The sequence below is a fragment of the Aquarana catesbeiana genome, linkage group LG04 (genome assembly GCF_042186555.1).
Source record: "Aquarana catesbeiana isolate 2022-GZ linkage group LG04, ASM4218655v1, whole genome shotgun sequence".
In the NCBI taxonomy this organism is placed as follows: domain Eukaryota; kingdom Metazoa; phylum Chordata; class Amphibia; order Anura; family Ranidae; genus Aquarana; species Aquarana catesbeiana.
Window position 1 is genome coordinate 249,314,834 of NC_133327.1, and position 21,411 is coordinate 249,336,244.

General features: G+C 38.3%; 1 protein-coding gene across 1 annotated transcript in view; it reads right to left on the reverse strand.

The window, feature by feature from the left end:
* Positions 1 to 21,411, reverse strand: part of LOC141141225 (IgGFc-binding protein-like) — a gene marked incomplete in the record, with an annotated part of 83,991 nt that overhangs the window by 44,822 nt on the left and 17,758 nt on the right. The window contains 14 exon segments of the mRNA XM_073628910.1: positions 1,153 to 1,329; positions 5,903 to 5,994; positions 6,457 to 6,565; positions 6,654 to 6,822; positions 8,008 to 8,267; positions 9,881 to 10,164; positions 14,105 to 14,388; positions 15,056 to 15,436; positions 15,527 to 15,723; positions 16,855 to 17,428; positions 17,519 to 18,123; positions 18,918 to 19,195; positions 19,314 to 19,597; positions 21,090 to 21,331. Coding sequence (XP_073485011.1) covers positions 1,153 to 1,329; positions 5,903 to 5,994; positions 6,457 to 6,565; positions 6,654 to 6,822; positions 8,008 to 8,267; positions 9,881 to 10,164; positions 14,105 to 14,388; positions 15,056 to 15,436; positions 15,527 to 15,723; positions 16,855 to 17,428; positions 17,519 to 18,123; positions 18,918 to 19,195; positions 19,314 to 19,597; positions 21,090 to 21,331 — 3,936 coding nt within the window.

Below are 21,411 nucleotides of genomic sequence, written 5' to 3' on the forward strand. Positions count from 1 at the left end.
GTCTGAGGTCCTGAGCACTCTGGAGAAGTGCAGGATATCCCTGTAATTGGCCGCATTCATCTTTCCCTCGATTGCAACCAGTCGTCCCATCCCTGCAGCTGAAAAACACCCCCACAGCATGATGCTGCCACCACCATGCTTCACTGTTGGGACTGTATTGGACAGATGATGAGCAATGCCTGGTTTTCTCCACACATACCGCTTAGAATTAAAGCCAAAAAGTTCTATCTTGGTATCATCAGACCAGAGAATCTTATTTCTCACCATCTTGGAGTCCTTCAGGTGTTTTTTGTCAAACTCCATGCGGGCTTTCATGTGTCTTGCACTGAAGAGAGGCTTCCGTCAGGCCACTCTGCCATAAAGCCCCGACTGGTGGAGGGCTGCAGTGATGGTTAACTTTCTACAACTTTCTCCCATCTCCCGACTGCATCTCTGGAGCTCAGCCGCAGTGATCTTTGGGTTCTTCTTTACCTCTCTCACCAAGGCTCTTCTCCCCCGATAGCTCAGTTTGGCCGGACGGCCAGCTCTAGGAAGGGTTCTGGTCATCCCAAACGTCTTCCATTTAAGGATTATGGAGGCCACTGTGCTCTTAGGAACCTTAAGTGCAGCAGAATTTTTTTGTAACCTTGGCCAGATCTGTGCCTTGCCACAATTCTGTCTCTGAGCTCCTCAGGCAGTTCATTTGACCTCAGGATTCTCATTTGCTCTGACATGCACTGTGAGCTGTAAGGTCTTATATAGACAGGTGTGTGGCTTTCCTAATCAAGTCCAATCAGTATAATCAAACACAGCTGGACTCAAATGAATGTGTAGAACCATCTCAAGGATGATCAGAAGAAATGGACAGCACCTGAGTTAAATATATGAGTGTCACAGCAAAGGGTTTGAATACTTAGGACCATGTGATATTTCAGTTTTTCTTTTTTAATAAATCTGCAAAAATGTCAACAATTCTGTGTTTTTCTGTCAATATGGGGTGCTGTGCGTACATTAATGAGGAAAAAAATGAACTTAAATGATTTTAGCAAATGGCTGCAATATAACAAAGAGTGAAAAATTTAAGGGGGTCTGAATACTTTCCGTCCCCACTGTACATTAACATGAAAACATTCATTATTTTGTAGGTTATGTTCAGTGCAAAGCATTACTTACGACAGAAAGCGTCTGATCTCCATTCTACACACACTCCGGCATCTGAGCACCGTTGGGCATATGCCTGCACAGCATAGCAGAGGGAAGTTGACTCTCCTTGAGTAAAGCACATATCCAGCACGCAATTCTCAAAGAAGTTATCAGGATTTACTAGAGCGTGACAGTCCTTGAAGATACCTAAAGGAAAACAGTGTCCATTTATGTTAGTTTTCTTTCATCACTATTCAATAATTAACATAAGTCCACAAGTTTAAAGCTGAACTTCAGGCAGATATAAAAGACACAAAGGCAGCTCTGTAACCATGAATGCATCATTAAATACATTTTTTAATGCAGGTATTATACAAATTTTGGCATGGCGTCAGACTTTTGTAGTCTACTGTACAGCAAAGCTTTGACCGGGGGAGGAAGAAGTAGCACAAGGAGAGAACAGAGTGACAGTTAGTCAAGCTCATCATTGTGCTGCTTTTGACTTTAACCAGTTCCCGACCAACTGCTACAGTTTTACTGCGGCGGAATGGCAAGGGTGGGCGAAACAACGTTACCTTACGTCGAGAGCACGGCCGCCTAGGGGGCTGAGACGATCGGATTAGTTTCAGAACTGATCAGTCTCTAGGCCCAGGCCAATGATTTCTTGCCTGGACCTGCTGATTGGTTCTGATGAATGAAATGCTTCCCCTGCCTGTAAGTGTAAACACAGGCAGGGGAAGTGATCTCATCTCCCTCTCTGGAATTCTTTTCCATTCCAGAGAGAGGAGAGAGGACATCCAAACATGAGTTGCACCAACACTACTCTGACACAGTACATGTAGGCACACATTTCACCCCCCCGATCTCACCCCCGATCGCCCCTCCCAGTTAACCCCTTCACTCCCTGAGTGAACTATCAGAACTATATTAGCGTCACCCAATAGTTTAGGGTTCCCAAAAATGCAGCGTTAGTGGGATCAGCCCAGATACCTGCTAGCACCTGTGTTTAGCCCCTCCGCCCAGCCCAGCCCACCCAATTGCAGTATCAATCGATCACTGTCACTTACAAAACACAACACACATAACTGCAGCATTTGCAGAGTCAGGCCTTATCCCTGCGAATGCTAACAGTTTTTTTGGTAGCGTCTGAAGCAGTCGTTGACAGTCAGGTGCTCTTTTTTCCTGTGAGTCTCACTAGTTGTACCAGTAAATTTAGAGGCCAAAATGTCCAATCGAAGGTACACTAGTGAAGAGGCCTACACATTTCTAAGCATGACAGATGAGAGTGAAGAGGAACTCACCCATCTGCCAGATTCAGGCTCAGAATACGCACCGGTAGACAGCAGCAGCACCCTGACGGATAGCTCTGACGACAGAGTAGTGGTCCCTGCCAAGGTCAGGTGTAACCCGTTCTTCTGCTCTTGTTGAGGTACAAGAACCGCAGGGCTCTCGTATGGAGCAGAGAGCCAGTACTAGTGCCGCTCATCCTTCTGGTGAACTGGCAAGCAACAGTGGCCTAGTACATCCTGGTCGTACATCCAGCACTGCAGTAACACTTGGTGATGTGGCAAGTCCCATAAGTGCAATATATAATATAGTGTGTTTTAGTGCATTCAAACAATAAAAAGTGTTTTTTTTACCCAAAAAATTGCGTTCGAAAAATCGCTGCGCAAATACTGTGTGAAAAAAAAATTGCAACACCCACCATTTTAATCTGTAGGGACTTTTCCTTTATAAAATATATAATGTTTGGGGGTTCAAAGTAATTTTCTAGAAAAAAAAAATTTCATGTAAACAAAAAGTGTCAGAAAGGGCTTTGTCTTCAAGTGGTTAGAAGAGTGGGTGATGTGTGACATAAGCTACTAATGTTCTGCATAAAATGCCAGGACCCCTTTTTGGAAAGTAGACACCCCAAGCTATTTTCTGATAGGCATGTTGAGTCCATGGAATATTTTATATTTTGCCACAAGAATATGACAAACTTTTTCTTTTTTTTTTCTTTTTTTTTTTTTTGCACAAAGTTGTCACTAAATGATCTATTGCTCAAACATGTCATGGGCATATGTGGAACTACACCCCAAAATACATTCTGCTGCTTCTCCTGAGTATGGGGATACCACATGTGTGAGACTTTTTGGGAGCCTAGCCTGTACAGGAACCCGAAAACCAATCACCGCCTTCAGGCTTTCTAAGGGCGTAAAATGGTGATTTCACTTTCTCACTACCTATTACAGTTTCGGAGGCCATGAAATGTCAAGATAGCACAAAACACCCACAAATTACCCCATTTTGGAAAGTAGACACTTCAAGCTATTTGCCTGAGAGGCATGTTGTGTCCATGGAATATTTTATATTTTGCCACAATTTAAATTAAATTTAAATTTAAATTAAATTAAATTACATTTTATTTATTTTTTTTTACACAAAATTGTCACTAAATGATATATTGTTAAAACATGGCATGGTTATATGTGGAATTACACCCCAAAATACATTCTGATGCTTCTCTTGAATATGGGGATGCCACATGTGTGAGACTTTTTGGGAGCCTAGCCGCGTACAGGACCCCAAAAACCAAGCACCGCCTTCAGGCTTTCTAAAGGCGTAAAATTGTGATTTTACTCATCACAACCTATAACAGTTACGGAGGCCCTGAAATGTCCAGATAGCACAAAACCCCCCCCAAATTACCCCATTTTGGAAAGTAGACACCCCAAAGTATTTGCTAAGAGGCATGGTGAGCATTTTGCAGCTCTCATTTGTTTTTGAAAATGAAAATGAAGAAAGAAAAGAAAAATGTATTTTGTTTTCTTTTTTCAAAACTTTGTGACAAAAAAGCGAGATTTGCAAAATACTCAACATGACTCTCAGCAAATAGCTTGGGGTGTCTACTTTCCAAAATGGGGTCATTTGGAATGTAGGAGGTCATTGGAGGAGGTTTTGTGCTATCTGAGCATTTCATGGCCTCCAAAACTGTAATAGGCAGAGGAGTGATATCAAAAATTTAAGCCCATACTCAGGAGAAGTAGAATGTATTTTGGGGTGTAATTCCACATATAACCATGCCATGTTTGAATAGCATGCCATGTTTTAATAATATATCATTTAGTGACAACTTTGTGTTAAAAAAAAAAAAAAAAATTCCTGAAACTTGTGGCAAAATATAAAATATTCCATGGAATCAACATGCCTCTCAGCAAATAGCTTGAAGTGTCTGCTTTCCAAAATGGGGTCATTTGGGGGGTTTTGTGCTATCTTGACATTTTATGGCCTCCAAAACTGTGATATGTAGTGAGGAAGAGAAATCACCATTTTACGCCCTTAGAAAGTCTGAAGGCGAGGATTGGATTTTGGGGTCCTGTACAAGGCTAGGCTCCCAAAAAGTCCCACACATGTGGTATCCCCGTACTCATGAGAAGCAACAGAATGTATTTTGGGGTGTAATTTCACATATGCCCATGACATGTTTGAGCAATATATCATTTAGTGACAACTTTGTGCAAAAAAAAAAAAAAAGTTTGTCATATTCCCGCAACTTGTGACAAAATATAAAATATTCCATGGACTCAACATGCCTCTGAGCAAATAGCTTTTTTTGTCATTTTTCAATCACTTGTGACAAAAAAATAAAATATTCAATGGGCTCAACATGCCTGTCAGCAATTTCCTTGGGGTGTCTACTTTCCAAAATGGTAATTTGGGGGGGGTTGTGCCATCTGGGCATTTTATGGCCTTCGAAACTGTGATAGGTAGTGAGGAGTGAAAACAAACATTTATGCCCTTAGAAATCCTGATGGCGGTGCTTGGTTTTCAGGGTCCTGTATGCGGCTAGGCTCCCAAAAAGTCTTACACATGTGGTATCTCCATACTCAGGAGAAGCAGCAGAATGTATTTTGGGGTGTAATTTCACATATAACCATGGCATGTGTGAGCAATATATCATTTAGTGACAACTTTGTGTAATATTTTATTTTTTTGTCATTTTTCAATCACTTGTGACAGAAAAATAAAATATTCAATGGGCTCAACATGCCTCTCAGCAATTTCAGTGGGGTGTCTACTTTCCGAAATAGGGTCATTTGGGGGGGGGGGGTTTGTACTGCCCTGCCATTTTAGCACCTCAAGAAATTAGATAGGCAGTCATAAACTAAAATCTGCGTAAATTCCAGAAAATGTACCCTAGTTTGTAGACGCTATAACTTTTGCGCAAACCAATAAATATACACTTATTGACATTTACCAAAGACATGTGGCTGAATACATTTTGGCCTAAATGTATGACTAAAATTGAGCTTATTGGATTTTTTTATGTCAAAAACTAGAAAATATCATTTTTTTCAACATTTTCGTTCTTTTTCCATTTATATCGCAAAAAATAAAAATCGCAGAGGCAATAAAATACCATCAAATAAAAGCTCTATTTGTGGGAAAAAAAGGACAACATTTTGTTTGGATACAGCATTTCATGACCGTACAATTACCAGTTAAAGCAGCGCAGCGCCAAATTGTAAAAAGTGCTCTGGTCATTGAGCAGCTAAATCTTCCGGGGCTGAAGTGGTTAATTGTCCAGTCAAAGGGCGGGGTCGGGAAGAAGACCTGTAAGTGATAGTCTCCTCCCATGCTAGATAGCATGCGCTGTGTGGCACAACTGTTTATATTTCAGGACTGGATGAACAAACATACAAATTCTTTTGACAGTTTGAACAACTTTCATCTATGCATCTCATGTGTTTATTTGGCTATTTGTCTGGAGCTCAGCTTTAAACAATGTATGTGTTACCTGATGCATCAGTTATAATGCCACATGCTGTAGTCTTGCTGTACTCCTGCTGGTCAATTGAACTACAAGGTTCCAGTTCTTCACTTCCACACCTTTAAGAAACAGCAATTAGTAGTGAAAGGGCAAGTATATTCAATAAACAGAAATACAAACATACTGTATTGCATTAGTAACTACTGAATGATACTATATACTATTAATCCTGGGATATTATTCACCATTCTTGATGTCCCCTTGGCATTAGAAATCAACCACATCTTAAAACATCAAAATGTATTGCATGCTTTATACATATGTATTGTATTTTTTTACAACTTTACTTAGTCAATTTACTGAAAATGGACTGCTGTGTATTTTTGCGTGTTTGAAATTCTCTACATTTGTTTTTATTCAGTTTGCTTTTTAAAGAGTTTAAATACATGAAACAATACTTGTAAAAATTCAAGGAAACATGAATGAATGCACATATTGTGGAAAAATTATTGCACCTATAGTCTATGTGATATATGAATGTGTTGGGAACTATGTGAGCAAATGTACAGTTTAACACTTACAATTCACCATCTTGTGAAACTATCCAGCTGTCTCCCAATTCTCTGGAATCAATGGCAATGCTGCCATCTGGCTTCATGTCATCATCTGGTAATATGCCATTGTAGTTCCCTGAATAGAGGGAAGATATGAGTCATCATATAGATTGGGTCTTGTAAATCTTTAAAAGTGATTACCTTAACACAAACATAGGACTTACCACACAATCCACATAAATGATTTTTGAAGGCTGGTGGTAGGGTAATGTCAACATAGTGGTTACCATCAAATCTCACGTGTAGACCAAAATCTGTTGCCAAAATCAAATAATTGCCACTAAGATGGACTCTGAGTCTACTATCATGGGGTGTTGGCAGATTTGTTCTCTTCTCATTTACCTGGAATTACACATTTTAAAAGTTTTCATCGTGATGTGTTGGATCTGTAAAATGTTGTTTTATTTTCTAACAATTTACAAGACATTGCTTAGATGATGTAGGCAGTGCAATACAGTGTTATAGCAATTAATTAGAAAAAGTGATGCCCAATCTAATTAGTTTCTTTGGGATGCTTCACATTATCAATATTTGCTATATACTTTTTTTTAAAAGTGGCAAAAGCCACCCACACATTGTAGCAAAATAGGCAAAATGTTAAGGTGATGACCTACTGTATGTGTAAATAATAGTCAAGTAGTTAATCTGTTAGCCATTTTGAATTAATCTTTTTCATTGCCATTCATGTGGGGTGGAACATGCTTACATAAATATAGAATTTGCACAGGGTATGTACATGGTCTGCAGACTCTGCACTTTCCAAATTTTTCTCAGTGTCTTCGTTATTTGTCATGCTGCCCTGCCTTACTCTGTTAGTAGGCTGTTGAAGCTCTCCATTGGTCAGTGGCATGTTGGGGAGTAAGCTGAAGCTCTGATTTTGGAAGTGGGTGGCAGGTTTGCTCCCTGGTTTTGACACAATCTGCCACCAATCTTCATGCTACATTGCACACTATCTGCAGCTCTGCAGCCTGATTTAGGACAATTATCTGTAGGCTGCAGAGGGAACCAAGGCACTGCTACATTGCACCTACTGGCACCATCCTATTGCTATATACAGTGCCTTGAAAAAGTATTTATACTGAGATTAAGTTACACACAGGTGGACTCTATTTACTAATTATGTGACTTCTGAAGGCAATCGGTTCTACTAGATTTTAGTTAGGGGTATCAAAGTAAAGGGGGTTGAATACAAATGCACACCACACTTTTCACATATTTATTTGTAAAAAATTTTGAAAACCATTTATCATTTTCCTTCCACTTCACAATTATGTGCCACTTTGTGTTGGTCTATCACATATAATCCCAATAAAATACATTTACGTTTTTGGTCTTAACATGACAAAATGTGGAAGATTTCAAGGGGTATGAATACTTTTTCAAGGCAGTGTAATGGCTGTAAGAGATAATATTTCCTAAACCCACAAAATAGTAAAAATCTTTTTTTCTGATAACAATTGCTACTACTCATCTGTTGTATTCAGTTATAGTATATCATTAATTTCATATGTCTAGTACACCACTTACATTTAGTTTTTTATTCTTCAACAGTGTGAAGTTAGTGTTGTACACTTCTACATGCACAGATTGAACATATGAGACTTTGGTGTTGGAGCCCCGATGTTCATTTGTAGTGTAGACATGGAAATAGGGGAGTCCACTTGTCAAAGCGTCACAAAGTTTAGTGAGAGTGTAACTGCAGTTGCCCATATAATGGTGTACTCTACCATCAAATGTGTTGTAGTGAGGATCACCTGATGCACTGCAGATTCCAGTAGCTAAATAAAGAAACACAAAAGAATGAATAAGCCAGGACAAAACAAATGATCAGCTTGACCTAGCTCATAGATTTGTTTTCATAAATAACAATCCACAGTTAAAATAGTTATTATCTTTGCATTAAATCTGATTCTTGAAACATTTTCTTCTTTTCCTTATCCCTTTGGCTGGCATAATGCTATACAGTATCATTGTAAAGCAATACCTGATCTATAAATGTAAACATACAAGCTATTTTTTGCTATATGTTATATGGTAATTTGATCCTTGTTAAGCGATTGTTAACCCTTTTTTATCATATTTCCAAAGCGTAATTCAAAATTATTAAAATTAGTTTCCTCAGGGCTGCATTCCTCAGGGCTGCATTCCTCGGGGGTGCTTGAGGTCTTTCACAATCCTGGCCACACCCCTGGTGAATCATAATACATCTTAGCCTTAGTGGATCATTTAACAACAACTATCTTATTAGTATTATTACTATATTACTATACTATTTATACAGTGCCGACAGTTTACACAGCAGTTTACAATATAGAGGGGGACAGTACAATTACAATACAGTTCAATACAGAAGCAATAGGAAGGTCCTGCTCATGGAGTTTATAATCTAAAGGGGGGGGGGGGTATAAAAGGTAACAGCTGCAGGGGAGGACCAAGTACTACAGCTGTTATTTAGGTAAATTCAGGATATGGTGCTTCTCCGTTTAATACAACATGCCAGACAAAATTGGTAAGTACAAAGTAAATAAAAAAACAATAATTCATGATCAACAGCTTCAAATTTGAAACAAATGTGAAACTTTTTATTTTTTAACCCAGTAATCAGGACAAAATAATGCACTTGCTATAAACTACATTAAATGTCCATATATATTTTATTACATTCATGCTTATTTAACTAAACTTTAGAAACATGCATAGGCATAATCAATCATAACTTAACCAAGTGAAATGGTACACACATAATTTTAACTCTGATCCCACTTACTTGTAACTTCTGCTGTTTTTGTTGTAGTCATGGTAGTAGTAGTAGTAGTAGTAGTAGTAGTAGTAGTAGTAGCAGTGGGATCTATAGTAATTGTTGTAGGTGTTGTAGTTCTAGTTATAGAAGTTGAAGGTGTTGTGGTAGAAATAACGGGCAATGCTGTAGAGCTTGAATCTAAAGAGAAAAATATATTCTTGTTGGAAGTTGTAAGTTGAAACTTACAAAGGGACTCAATAGAGATTGCCAAAGAAACCCAATCACCCAACAGCTGATTGCAGTAAGATAAGGCTAGTTTGGAGCATTAGAGGAAAGTGATACTGATTATTTAGATTTTAATTTCCCAGTCAACAGCTTTGAAGACTACAAGTCATATTATCTAGATAGTGAATGTATTTTACTATATGATCCCTCATATCATGGATGGAGGTTTCATGTGAAGGGACATTAGGAATTATATAATGTGTGAAAATCCAATACCTGGTTGTGGATTTGTCGATGGAGTAGAAGTTGCAGATGGAGTTGTGGATGGTCTGTTTGGATCTGTGAAAAATTTTAAGTCAGTTATTAGCTCAAACAATGATTTTTTTCTTTTTTTTTTTTTGGGTGGTTAATCACAAAATATTTAGATCTTACCACAAATAGTATTGTTTATCCAGTCAACCAAGTTGACACCTAAACCTTCACAGGCTTTAGCATAGGACTCCAGTACACCACAGAGAAGATCTTCACTTCCGCCTGTTACACATTGATCAAAGACACAACTCTCAAAGTATTGATGTGGTCGAAGGTAAGGATGGCAGGTTTTAAATGGTCCATTGCTGTCTCTTAAAATCCAACATTTCTGAATTGCTATTTCTTGTACAGTGGGAGAGCAGACTGGTGGAGGTGGTGGAGTAGAATCACATCTAATTGAAATACATTTAAGTCATAAAAGTAAATAATATCATATTTATATTAAGTAAAATGTAAAGCTGTAACATTGTGCTAATGTGTAAAAGGGAAAAAGCATGGACATGTTTGGGTTATGGGTAATTTTTAATTTAAAAAATCCACTCTTTTTCCATCACGTGATTTCCTTGTAGAAAGCATTCTTTATAGCTGTGAAAATGTAGAATATATTTCCTCTGGAGCTAATTCTAGCTAGCTCTGTAGACTGTGTAAAAACCTGTATGTTCTTGTAAATGCACAGAATATAACTGGCTAGTATTATTTACAAATATTATACTGTATATAAATAAAAAAAAATCCACTCATATAACATTATAATGGGAATACTGTATATATATTTTTTGTATAATGTATTTATTTTAGTCTTTAATTTAAACTCTAAGGACATATGTCTTTTTTCAACCTATCTATGTAACTATGAAAGATAAAAAAAACTGATGAAGAATAGATTGGCATGTACACAACTTTTCTTGAAATAATTAGGCCCACATGATAGCAGTTATAGTTACATGACAAAAAAATACAGCAAATCAATATTTACATTCAGTATACTAAGTATATGTAAAGCCAAAGCTTTTAAAACCTTTGGGTAGAGTACAGAAGGGTTAAAGAGATTTTTTTCCCATTTTTTTCCCTGTGTGTGTCTAGTTGTAGAGATTTCCCTTCATTGTTTGTTTTAGAAAAACAAGAATAAGTACAAGAATTTTTCTCCAAAGTGAGAGAAAATCATTTCTTAGTTCCTTTTTACTAGAATAGATATCTCCTTTGGAAGATTTTGCTTTAATAGCTTTTCTGGTGATACCTGCAAAATGTTCCATTTCCCATCATTTTCTGTCCCTGGGACATTGGTTACTGGGGAAAATAGAGAGGGTGACTTTCGCAGCAGAGCTCTGGGCAGCAATAAACCCTGAAAATTTTAATACGTCCATGCTTTATAAAAAACGTAAACGGTTTGGGCTTTAAGTAACTTTTAAAAAGTGAAAAATAAGAAAAATTTAACTGTGTGATACGCAGGGAGCAGTTCATACGAATAATGCAGAAATATTACAGGTCATTTTATGCTGATCTGTACACGTCTAAAGTGTGCCCTGAGTAGAGTGACATAATGTATTTCCTTAATGAGTGTGAGTTGCCTCGATTGTCCACCTCGGATGTGGCCCTCTTAGATGCTCCGATATCAGCAGAGGAATTGGCATTAACCTTAGCACAAACACATAATAATAAGGCTCCGGGAGCTGATGGCCTACCATCCGAGGTGTACAAAAGGTATGCGGACACATTACTACCTACGTTACTAAAAGTATATAATGATGCACTAGAGAAGGGTGTACTGCCTAGTTCTATGAACGAGGCAATTATAATAGTGTTATTAAAACCTGGTAAAGATGCCACGTCCCCTGACTCTTATAGGCCCATCTTATTATTAACGACTGATGTCAAACTGTTAGCAAGAGTATTAGCGACAAGACTCTCTCAAATAGTCCAAAAGTTAGTACATAGGGATCAATCTGGATTCATACCTACCAGATCCACAGCCCAAAACATCAGGCGCCTCTTTTTAAACATTCAAATCCCAGTTGAGAATCCCGGTAATCAGGCCATTTTTTCACTGGATGCAGCTAAGGCCTTCGACAGTGTCGAATGGCCTTATCTGTGGAAGGTACTGGAACACATGAGATTAGGCTGTACTTTCATTAGATGGGTCAAACTGCTATACGCTCAGCCATCAGCCAGAATCAGGGTCAACGGGGAACTTTCAAACTCGTTTCCTCTATTCAGAGGCACAAGGCAGGGGTGCCATTTGTCACCCCTGCTGTTTGCCATGGCTCTGGAACCTTTGGCAGCTAGACTGAGAGGTGACAGCGGGGTTGTAGGATTCCGTCGCGCCACAGGAATAGACGTTATATCACTATATGCTGATGATACATTGTTATATCTCTGCGATACCCAGGACTCTTTAAAGACAGCTATGCATCTAATTAAAGTATTTGGCACACTGTCTGGATTTTCCATCAATTGGAATAAGTCAGTGTTGATGCCCCGGGAACCGCTATCTGCCCCATTACCTGACTGTGCTTCAATGGTGCAGATAGTGTCATCTTTTCGCTATTTAGGGGTACAGGTGTCCCCAGATATCACCCAATATATCACTCTTAATCTTATTCCCATACTTACTAAATTTAGAGAAAAATGCAATACCTGGTGCAAATTACCATTATCAGTAGTTGGGAGGGCGAACCTCATAAAAATGGTGTGGTCCCCGCAGCTATTATACATATGTCATAACTCACCAGTATGGATACCCCAGCGGTGGTTCGATAAGATAGATTCCCAGTTCAGAGAACTACTGTGGCGTAAAAAAGCAGCTAGAATCAGCCTGTCCACTTTACAATATAATAAGGAAGAGGGTGGACTGCCGGTCCCGCATGCTAAAGTCTATTTCCTCACATCCCAGCTACAGCAGCTGGGTGGGTGGGGACTGACAGATGACTTGGATCCTATACGTAGACTTCTTAGCACACCGTCAAGTACTACCATTGCATTAAGCACCTTAGAGGCCGGCTACACTCACCTAGTCAGGAGACTCCCAACCATAATCTTGTTAAAAAGATTATGGACATATCTCAAATGATTATAAGGTATAAGAGGCTTCCTATAGTGTACTCCTATTTGGAGGAACGTCAATTATAGGGAACTACTTAAACTGAAGTGCTTTAGATCATGGGAGACAAGAGGGATTCAGTTTCTATCACAACTTTACAGAGGTCAGGTTCTCAAGTCTTTCACAGAAATCCAGATGGAGTTTGACATCCCGCGTACTAATTTCTTTAGATACTTGCAATTAAGACATGCTCTACAACTGCAATCTAGACATACTTCTCTCCAGCTAGTTGAGCATGTCATATTGCAAGAGATCTTGATGGAAAAAGAAACGAAAGGTATGATCTCTAGAGGGCACAGTATTATCCTTGCTGCGCTTCAGGATTCTAACGGTCTACCATGCAAAAGCAAATGGGAGGAAGATGTAGGGCCAAGAGATCAAGGGGACCTCATGCACATGTTTTGGAGGTGCCCAAAACTCTTTCGATATTGGACGGAAATTTTAGAGTTGATCTCTCAGGTGTTTAACTTTACAGTTCCGAGACATCCGGTGGTATGCCTGCTGGGTGCCCTGGATGATGAGTCCTTGACCCTTTCGACCCATACAACGATACTCCGGCTGCTTTATATAGCTCAGAGACTGATAGCTCAGCACTGGATCACCTCCAGGGTCCCCACCAGGCAACAGTGGATTGACCAAGTGAATAAACTATTAATACGCGACAAATTGAAGTGCCAACACAGAAATGTACCCCGTAAATTCTACAAGATGTGACAAGATTGGCTAGAAGTGCCAGGCTTAGCACCCCATCAATTGGTCAAATATAGATTGTTGCAAGGTTAATCACAAAGCTGTAGTACCTGATCTCACATATATTAAGTGAAGAAAGACTGCTGAAGAGGTTGGGCTGAGCACTATAACTAAATGAGCAATGTTTCCGGAGTATGGATAATAGATTTTATGTTGCAATGTACATCTGACACTATGTTTTGGTTGCATTAATGCTTACTCATTTTATTGTTTTTAATTCTGTTCCGCACTGCCTTACTATATACATATATGTATGTAAAATGGTACTCTGATACTGTACATTTTTGATGACTTTGTAAAAGGACACTTGATATTTTTTATGGTCACTGGTATGCCATGGTTATATTTGACTTGTATATGGCTGTGCAGAAATTCAAATAAAACTTTTTTCTGATTTAAAAAAAAAGAAAAATTTAACTAAAAATAGAAATATCATTATACATCATTTTTCACTAGTCATAACACTTTAAAATGCGTGTCCAGATACTCACATCCACCCATCATCTGGCACCCTCCAACTGTTGCCAAAATCATTGACATTGGTTACAATGTTGCCTTCTGGTGTCATGAAGTCATCATGACGGTTGTCATTGTAGGTTCCACACAGACCACATAATGCTTCTTTGTAGTTCTCATTCACTTTTACAAACAGCTCATGATCACCGTTAAACTGAACTTCTAGTCCAAAATTTGTTATGACTGTAACATACTGGCCACTCTGTGTAATATGTATATCAGACTTTGAGAAAGGAGGTGTAACTATCTCATCATTAACCTAAAAAGAAAAAAAAAAAAGTTTAACTGGTTAGCTTGCAATTAAAATGTGGCATTAACTATTTCAATATCTCATTACTTACAGGGACTTGCAAAATGTTTATACTATTAACTAGTTCTTAAATAATATTTGTAATAAATGTTTTTCTCCTGTCACTTGTATCACGTTTTCCTGGTCCTGGAAAGTAGCAAATCACATTCAGAGGTTCTAAGCCTTCCCTATTCCACTAAAATAGTTTTTGTCTCTGTCCCAGTTAAAAAAAAATCACAACTTTTCCTAAATGGACTTGCTCAAGGCAAAACAAATTGGAAGGGTTTGGCTGGCATTGGGCTTCAGATAGTGGGCTGTACTTAGCTACACAGTAAATAAGAGAGACTAACTATTGATATAAATCAGTGCCACCAGCTCCTCAAAAGTGCTGCTGGGAGTATCTGAGATTCTGGTCAGACAAGATAAGAGGTAAATTTGTCATGGTTTGGCAAATGCTTGTACCATTCATCCAGCATTTTTTTTCTATAAATAGGCTCCTTACAGTGAAAAACAGCAGTCATGACAATTATGAAGGGATAAAAAGAAAATGGAAGTATAATCATACTGATTCATATATAGTAAAAAAATAGTTTCTTTAAATATACATAGGATTTTTTTTTTTTTTTACTATACATACATGTACAATGTTGTTCTTTTCAATAAAGATCTCTATTCCATCCACAGTAATGTTGACTGAGTTAATGGCAGTCCAGCTTGGGTTACCTCGGTGTTCATTACGGGTGATAACACTAAAGCTGTGAGAGGTATTAGCACATGTCTCAGTCGCAGTGTAAGTGCAAGATCCCTGGAAGTGATGAACTGTGCCATCAAATGTTGTATAATGAGGATCTCCATAAATGTGGCAGATTGCTGTGCTTGGTGGATGGCAGCCCAACAACCCATTTTGAACTTTGCAGATTTCATCTCCAGTACAAGACATTGGATCACATGTTATGTTGTTCCCTCCTCCACATGTACATACACTCTCACAGTTCTTTGTTATGAATTGTTCTCCTTCCTGTAAATGATAAATATAAGTAATATGTAATTAACAAAATACTGGTACAGAGATTAAAAGTATTGAAATAATAATTTTCTTCCCTCTTACCATGTAATAAATGCCATTGTAGAAGCAGCCACAGTGTGACTCATGCACACAGGTTCCCCCACTGATGACATAACCTGATATACATTCACATCCTTCTGAACATGGAAGGCTGCAGTTCTCTGGTTGTGGCTCTAGACATGTGGCCGGACAGGCAGATGCACAGGTACTGAACTGACTGTTCGCAGGGCAGTCAGGTGCTAAAAGGAAAACATTTAGTTAAAAATTTCAAATGATAATGAAATACAAATTAAGAAGATGTATATGAAATAGCTAATTTCATTTATATATAATGTTTGTATTTGTGAAGTTATATAAGATTAATCTCCCTGGCAGTATGATTATTTCATATTTTTGATGCTGAAAGCGTTAGAATTATTTTGCATGGAAATTTGGCGTTTTATATTGTAGGCCTGTATTTCTTTCGAATAACTCACTTAAATCTGTCCAAACCAGAGTCTAGTAGACATCCCGGGTATGATAAAGTTTGAAACACGAAATCATAAATGATAATATAATAAATAACTATAAATAATTATACCAAATAATAATATAATAATAATAAAAATTATTCAATAATGTAATCAAATCAAAAACACTAAAATTTGCTCAGTTGCAGAATTGTCGCTGTCATTACTTTTCAGTGTTTGATGATGGATCTCCCCACAAATCACTATCGCTCAATTTTGAGAGCGATTCTAATTTATTATCGCTGTTTTCTAGCTGGTCTAAAACCCCTTTTGATGTAAAGGGACAGTTTTGGTTGCTATGGACAATCTCCAGTTTCCAGGCAGAAAGAACAGTTTTTATAATATAAAACTGCATGCAGGGCACTGGAGAAACCACTAGGGACAAAAGGGAGGTGAAATAATTTCATACAGTAATGTAATCTGTAATAATACAGTATACTCTATGTATTGTGTGTGTTTCACTTTTTGAATTTGCCGCCGTTCTCCGTCCCCGTGCGTCGCAACGCTCGTAGGGAATGGAGCTTGGCTCTGAGATGAATCGAGCAGAGGACGAGCCGCTCACACTGCGGGGAGACATCGCAGGATCCAGGGGACAAGGTAAGTAAGCTCTTCCTGGATCCTGCGATGCGATCCCGAGTCTGGCTCTGGGTTACCGCTTTTGGTTCTGAAATTCCACCCCGAGCCAGACTTAGGAATACTGCCAGGGAGGTTAAAAAATATTTCAGACAGATATGCACATTTAGAGTGAGAACAATAGTATTTTGCCATTTTTTTAAAGCAAGAATCATATGTCTATATACTGTATATTCTATAAAAAGGATGCCTTAAGCTCGTATCAAAAATGCAGCAAGATATACTTACCACAGAAAGTATTATTTCTCCAACTGATGGATATACCTTCCTTCTGACAAGCATCCGCATATGCTGCTAACAAGCTACACAGAGCATCTGGATCTCCATCCAAAGCACACATGTCAAAGACACAGCTGTCAACAAATCCTCCTGGACTGATAACAGAATTACAAACATGGAAAGGACCAACTTTACTTATCAGCAAACCACAGAATGCATCGCTTTTGTACAACTCCTCTTTTCCTGGTGGACAAGTTGGAGGAGGAGGGGGAGGTGTATCAACCAGATTACAAAGTGGATCATCATCCTCAACCATCCAGCTCTGTCCAAGTTGTTCAGAGTTCTTGGCTTGTTCTCCATTTGGCATCGTGTAATCATCTGATTTGCGATTGTTGAAGTTACCGCACATTCCACATGTTAGTTTGGAGAAGTTACTAGGAAGTTTTACTTCTACAAAGGTGTCTACATCATAAGAGACAGTCAGCCTGAAATCTGTCTGCAGACTGACATACTTTCCAGTCCAAGTCACACTCACTGCTCCACCCACTAAACTTACAGGAAGTGAGGTCCAGATAGAATTGACCTAAATGTAAGGTAAGAATGTTAGTAATGAATTAGTAGTACATACCTCTGGAAAACATCAGATAGGAAACAAATAAATGTTCATACTAACCAAAACACGATCTTTCTCATTTTTCACGATTTTGACTTTCTGACCATAAACCTCAATGAGAACATGTTTTACAAAAGACACTTTGGGATCTCCACGGTGTTCGTTCTTTGCTTCAATGTTGAAGTAATTTTGAGAAGAAGTTGAGCTGTTGCAGAGTTTGGCAAGAGTGTAAGTGCACAGACCCATGAAGTCATGATTGAGTCTGTCAAATGTATCATAATGTGGATCATTATGGACTCTACAAATGCCATATGTGAAGTAATGACAGCCAGGAACACCATTTGATATTCCACAATACTGGTTACTGGGACATGAATCACTGTTACATATTAATCCGCTTCCAGGTGAAGGACATTTGCACTTTGTAGAGCAAGTATCATCTGTCCAGAATTCATCGCCAACAGCATAGTACTTATCATCATCATCCCAACATCCACACTTGTCATCTGGAACACATTTTGTTCCATAAAGGATGTATCCGGGGTCACAGATACAAGACTCAGTGCAGGGCAGAGAACATGTGGATGGAGCTCCTGGACTGACACACGTAGCTGGACATGCGGTTCCACAGTGCTCATAGTGGCTGTTTGGTGGACACTTCAAATCTGTGAGGAAATAAAGATGCTAATTTTGCATGTATTCTTCTATCACTTGCTCTACTTAGTTATGCTACATCTTTCCAAAAAGCATGATCTATAGTGTTTGCTATTGTAAGCTCAGTTCACAGATTTCAAGCTTATTAAAATAATTATAATGATGATTCCATACACCTGGGGAAGTACATTTTAAAACAAGGATCAAGCAGGGTTATCATAAAACGTTTCATGTGAACAGATGACCAACAAGAGGTAACTAAAGTGGACTATTTTAAAAAAAAAAGACATATTAACATGCTAAAGCATGCTAAAAAGTCATATACCATCAACAATAAACAAAACATTATACAATTAAGCATTTATGCTGAATTGTACAATAGGTGAGTATTTCTTGATACACTAAAAACCTAAGTTAAAGGGGAACTGAACTTTACGAGCATTACAAAAAAAAGGCTATAGAGGCCAAAGGACTAATCACCAGTATTGTCTCTTGTCTCCCTGCAGTTATTCTTTCCCCATTGCTGACTTACCATGCCTTGTTTTTTAAAGTGATCATCTTGGTAGAGGCAGGGCACTGTTTCCCTATGTCAGAGACTGCAGCAATGAGGCTACAGTGCCTTACATTTAACATATACAGTTATAATTTCTATATGTATATACTGTATGCTCCTTATCCCTTCACTTTTTGAGTTCAGGTCCAGTTTCATATGGAGAATAATAATAATCCAGAACGATTACTACATTTAATATAAAGCTTTAAAAATCTGAGAAGTTTGAATAACAATAGTGAATAGCATACTTACCACAGAAAGAATTATTTCTCCAGGATAAAATGGTAACTCCATTGGACTGGCAGATTTCTGCATACACCTGAAGACTATTACACAGAGTTTCTGGATCCAGACTCATCTCACATAAGTCATAAGCACAGTTATCATAGTAAACTAGTGGGTCAATAACAGCATGGCATTCTTTAAATGGACCATTTTTGTCAGTAATTAGTCCACAGAAGCTGTTGCTTGCAATAATGACTTTTTCATCGTTGGTACAATTTGGTTGAATGTCAGGTCCTGGTGAACATCTGTAATAAACATATACAACTGCTGGGTAAGTGTCTTTGTGTGTAAAATATGGAAGATTTGAATTTGAAAGGCATTTTCAGCCTTTATTAAAGCATAATCAACATTAAAACATTTTACCTTGTATCATTGTCAACTTGCCAGCTGTTACCAAGATTTGTTGAATCTGATTCTAGTTGACCATCTGGATTTAAGAAGTCATCGGCTGCATTTCCATTGAAGTTTCCGCAAAGTCCACAAACTTTGCCAGAGTAGTTCTCTGGAATTTTCACTTGTACTCTGTGATTTCCATCAAATTTCACTATAAGTCCAAAACCTGTTGTCACCACAACATTAGATCCACTTATAAATATTTCAACATCTGGTGTCAGGTTAACTGGAAGGGTCACCAACTGCCCATCCACCTGTCAAAAACAAAATGTAAGTAAACAATATAGAGCAATAACTATATATTTGGCCAAATGACTGCAACAAAGTAAAAAATAGAGACTTTCTATAGTATGACAGCTCCCATTTATAGAGATTCAAAAAGTGTAAGAAAAATATTTCCAAATTTACTAATCACAATATAGTCCCAACCAATTCCTGGACCTTTATACCTTTCAGTCCCATACAGGAGGTGACATTTTAGCTTGTCCCTTGTGGAGATAAGTGTATCTTTAAATTGATGTAACCATATGATGCCTTAAAGTAGAACTATAGGCAAAACTTTTTTTTTTACATTTAAAAAAAAAAAGGGGGGGGGGTTGATAGCCACCATCAGAATTTTGCGATCTGTGTCCCATTTCAGAGATTTCCCTTTGCTTCGTGTCTCATAGCCAAACAGGAAGCGAGAGGAAATCCCTGAAAATTAACCGCTTGCCGTCCAGCGCACGGCGATATACGTCGGCAGAATGGCACGGCTGCGCAAATGAGCGTACCCATACGTACCCTTTAAATTGCAGGCTAGTGGCCACAGGCTTTGGCCCGTGATCATGACATGGAGAGGCAGAACTGCCTAGCAACATGATAGGGATCTACTGTCATGTTCTAGTGAGCCCAACCCCTCTACAGTTAGAACACACTGAGGGAACACATTTAACCCCTTGATTGCCCCCTGGTGTTTAACCCCTTCCCTGCCAGGGAAGAGATTACACAGTAATCAGTGCATTTTTATAGCACTGATCGCTGTATAAATGTCAATGGTCCTAAAATAGTGTCAAAAGTGTCCGATCTGTCTGCTGCAATGTTGCAGTGACGATAAAAATCGCTGATAGCTGCCATTACTAATAAAAAAAAAAGAATTTAAAAAAGCCATAAATGTATCACCTATTTTGTAGACGCTATAACTTTTGTGCAAACCAATTAATATACGCTTATTGCGATTTTTTTTACCAAAAATATGTAGAAGAATAGATATCGGACTAAACTGAGGAAAAAATTATTTTTTTTATATATATTTTTTGGGATATTTATTATAGCAAAAAGTAAAAAAATAAAAACCGCAGAGGTGATCAAATACCATCAAAAGAAAGCTCTATTTGTGGGAAAAAAAGGACGTAAATTTTGTTTGGGTGAAATGACGCAGGACTGCGCAATTGTCAGTTAAAGCGACGCAGTGCCATATCGCAAAAAATGCTCTGGTCAGGAAGGGGTAAATTCTTCCAGGGCTTAAGTGGTTAAGGGAATCCCCAGATCACCAGAACTAGTGTCCCCATTGGAGGATGTCTCATCTATTACTTTTCTGGGGACAACCCAAAATTTGGGATTTACCCTTCCCTTACACACACACACACACACACACACACACACACACACACACACACACACACACACACACACACACTCACCCATCAGCCATTATGACAAAGATCTACTGAAACTGTTTTGTTTTTGATTTGTTGAAAAAAGACTAACCTTTACAACTCTGTTCTTATCCAGTGTTATTCTGTATCCATACACTGCAACATTCACATACTTCACATAAGACACCCTGGTGTTGGTTCCTCTGTGCTCATTGGCTGCCTCCACATTAAAGTATATCAGAGTTCCATCATTTTTACACAGCTTAGATAAAGTATAGGTACAAGTGCCCATGAAATGGTGCACCTGGTTGTCAAAGGTGTAATAATGGGGGTCTCCTTGTACTTCACAAATACCTTAGTAGAAAAAAAAAAACAATAAAACCAAATGTAATTAGAAAAACATGAATTGTAACTATAACATTATTACTAATACC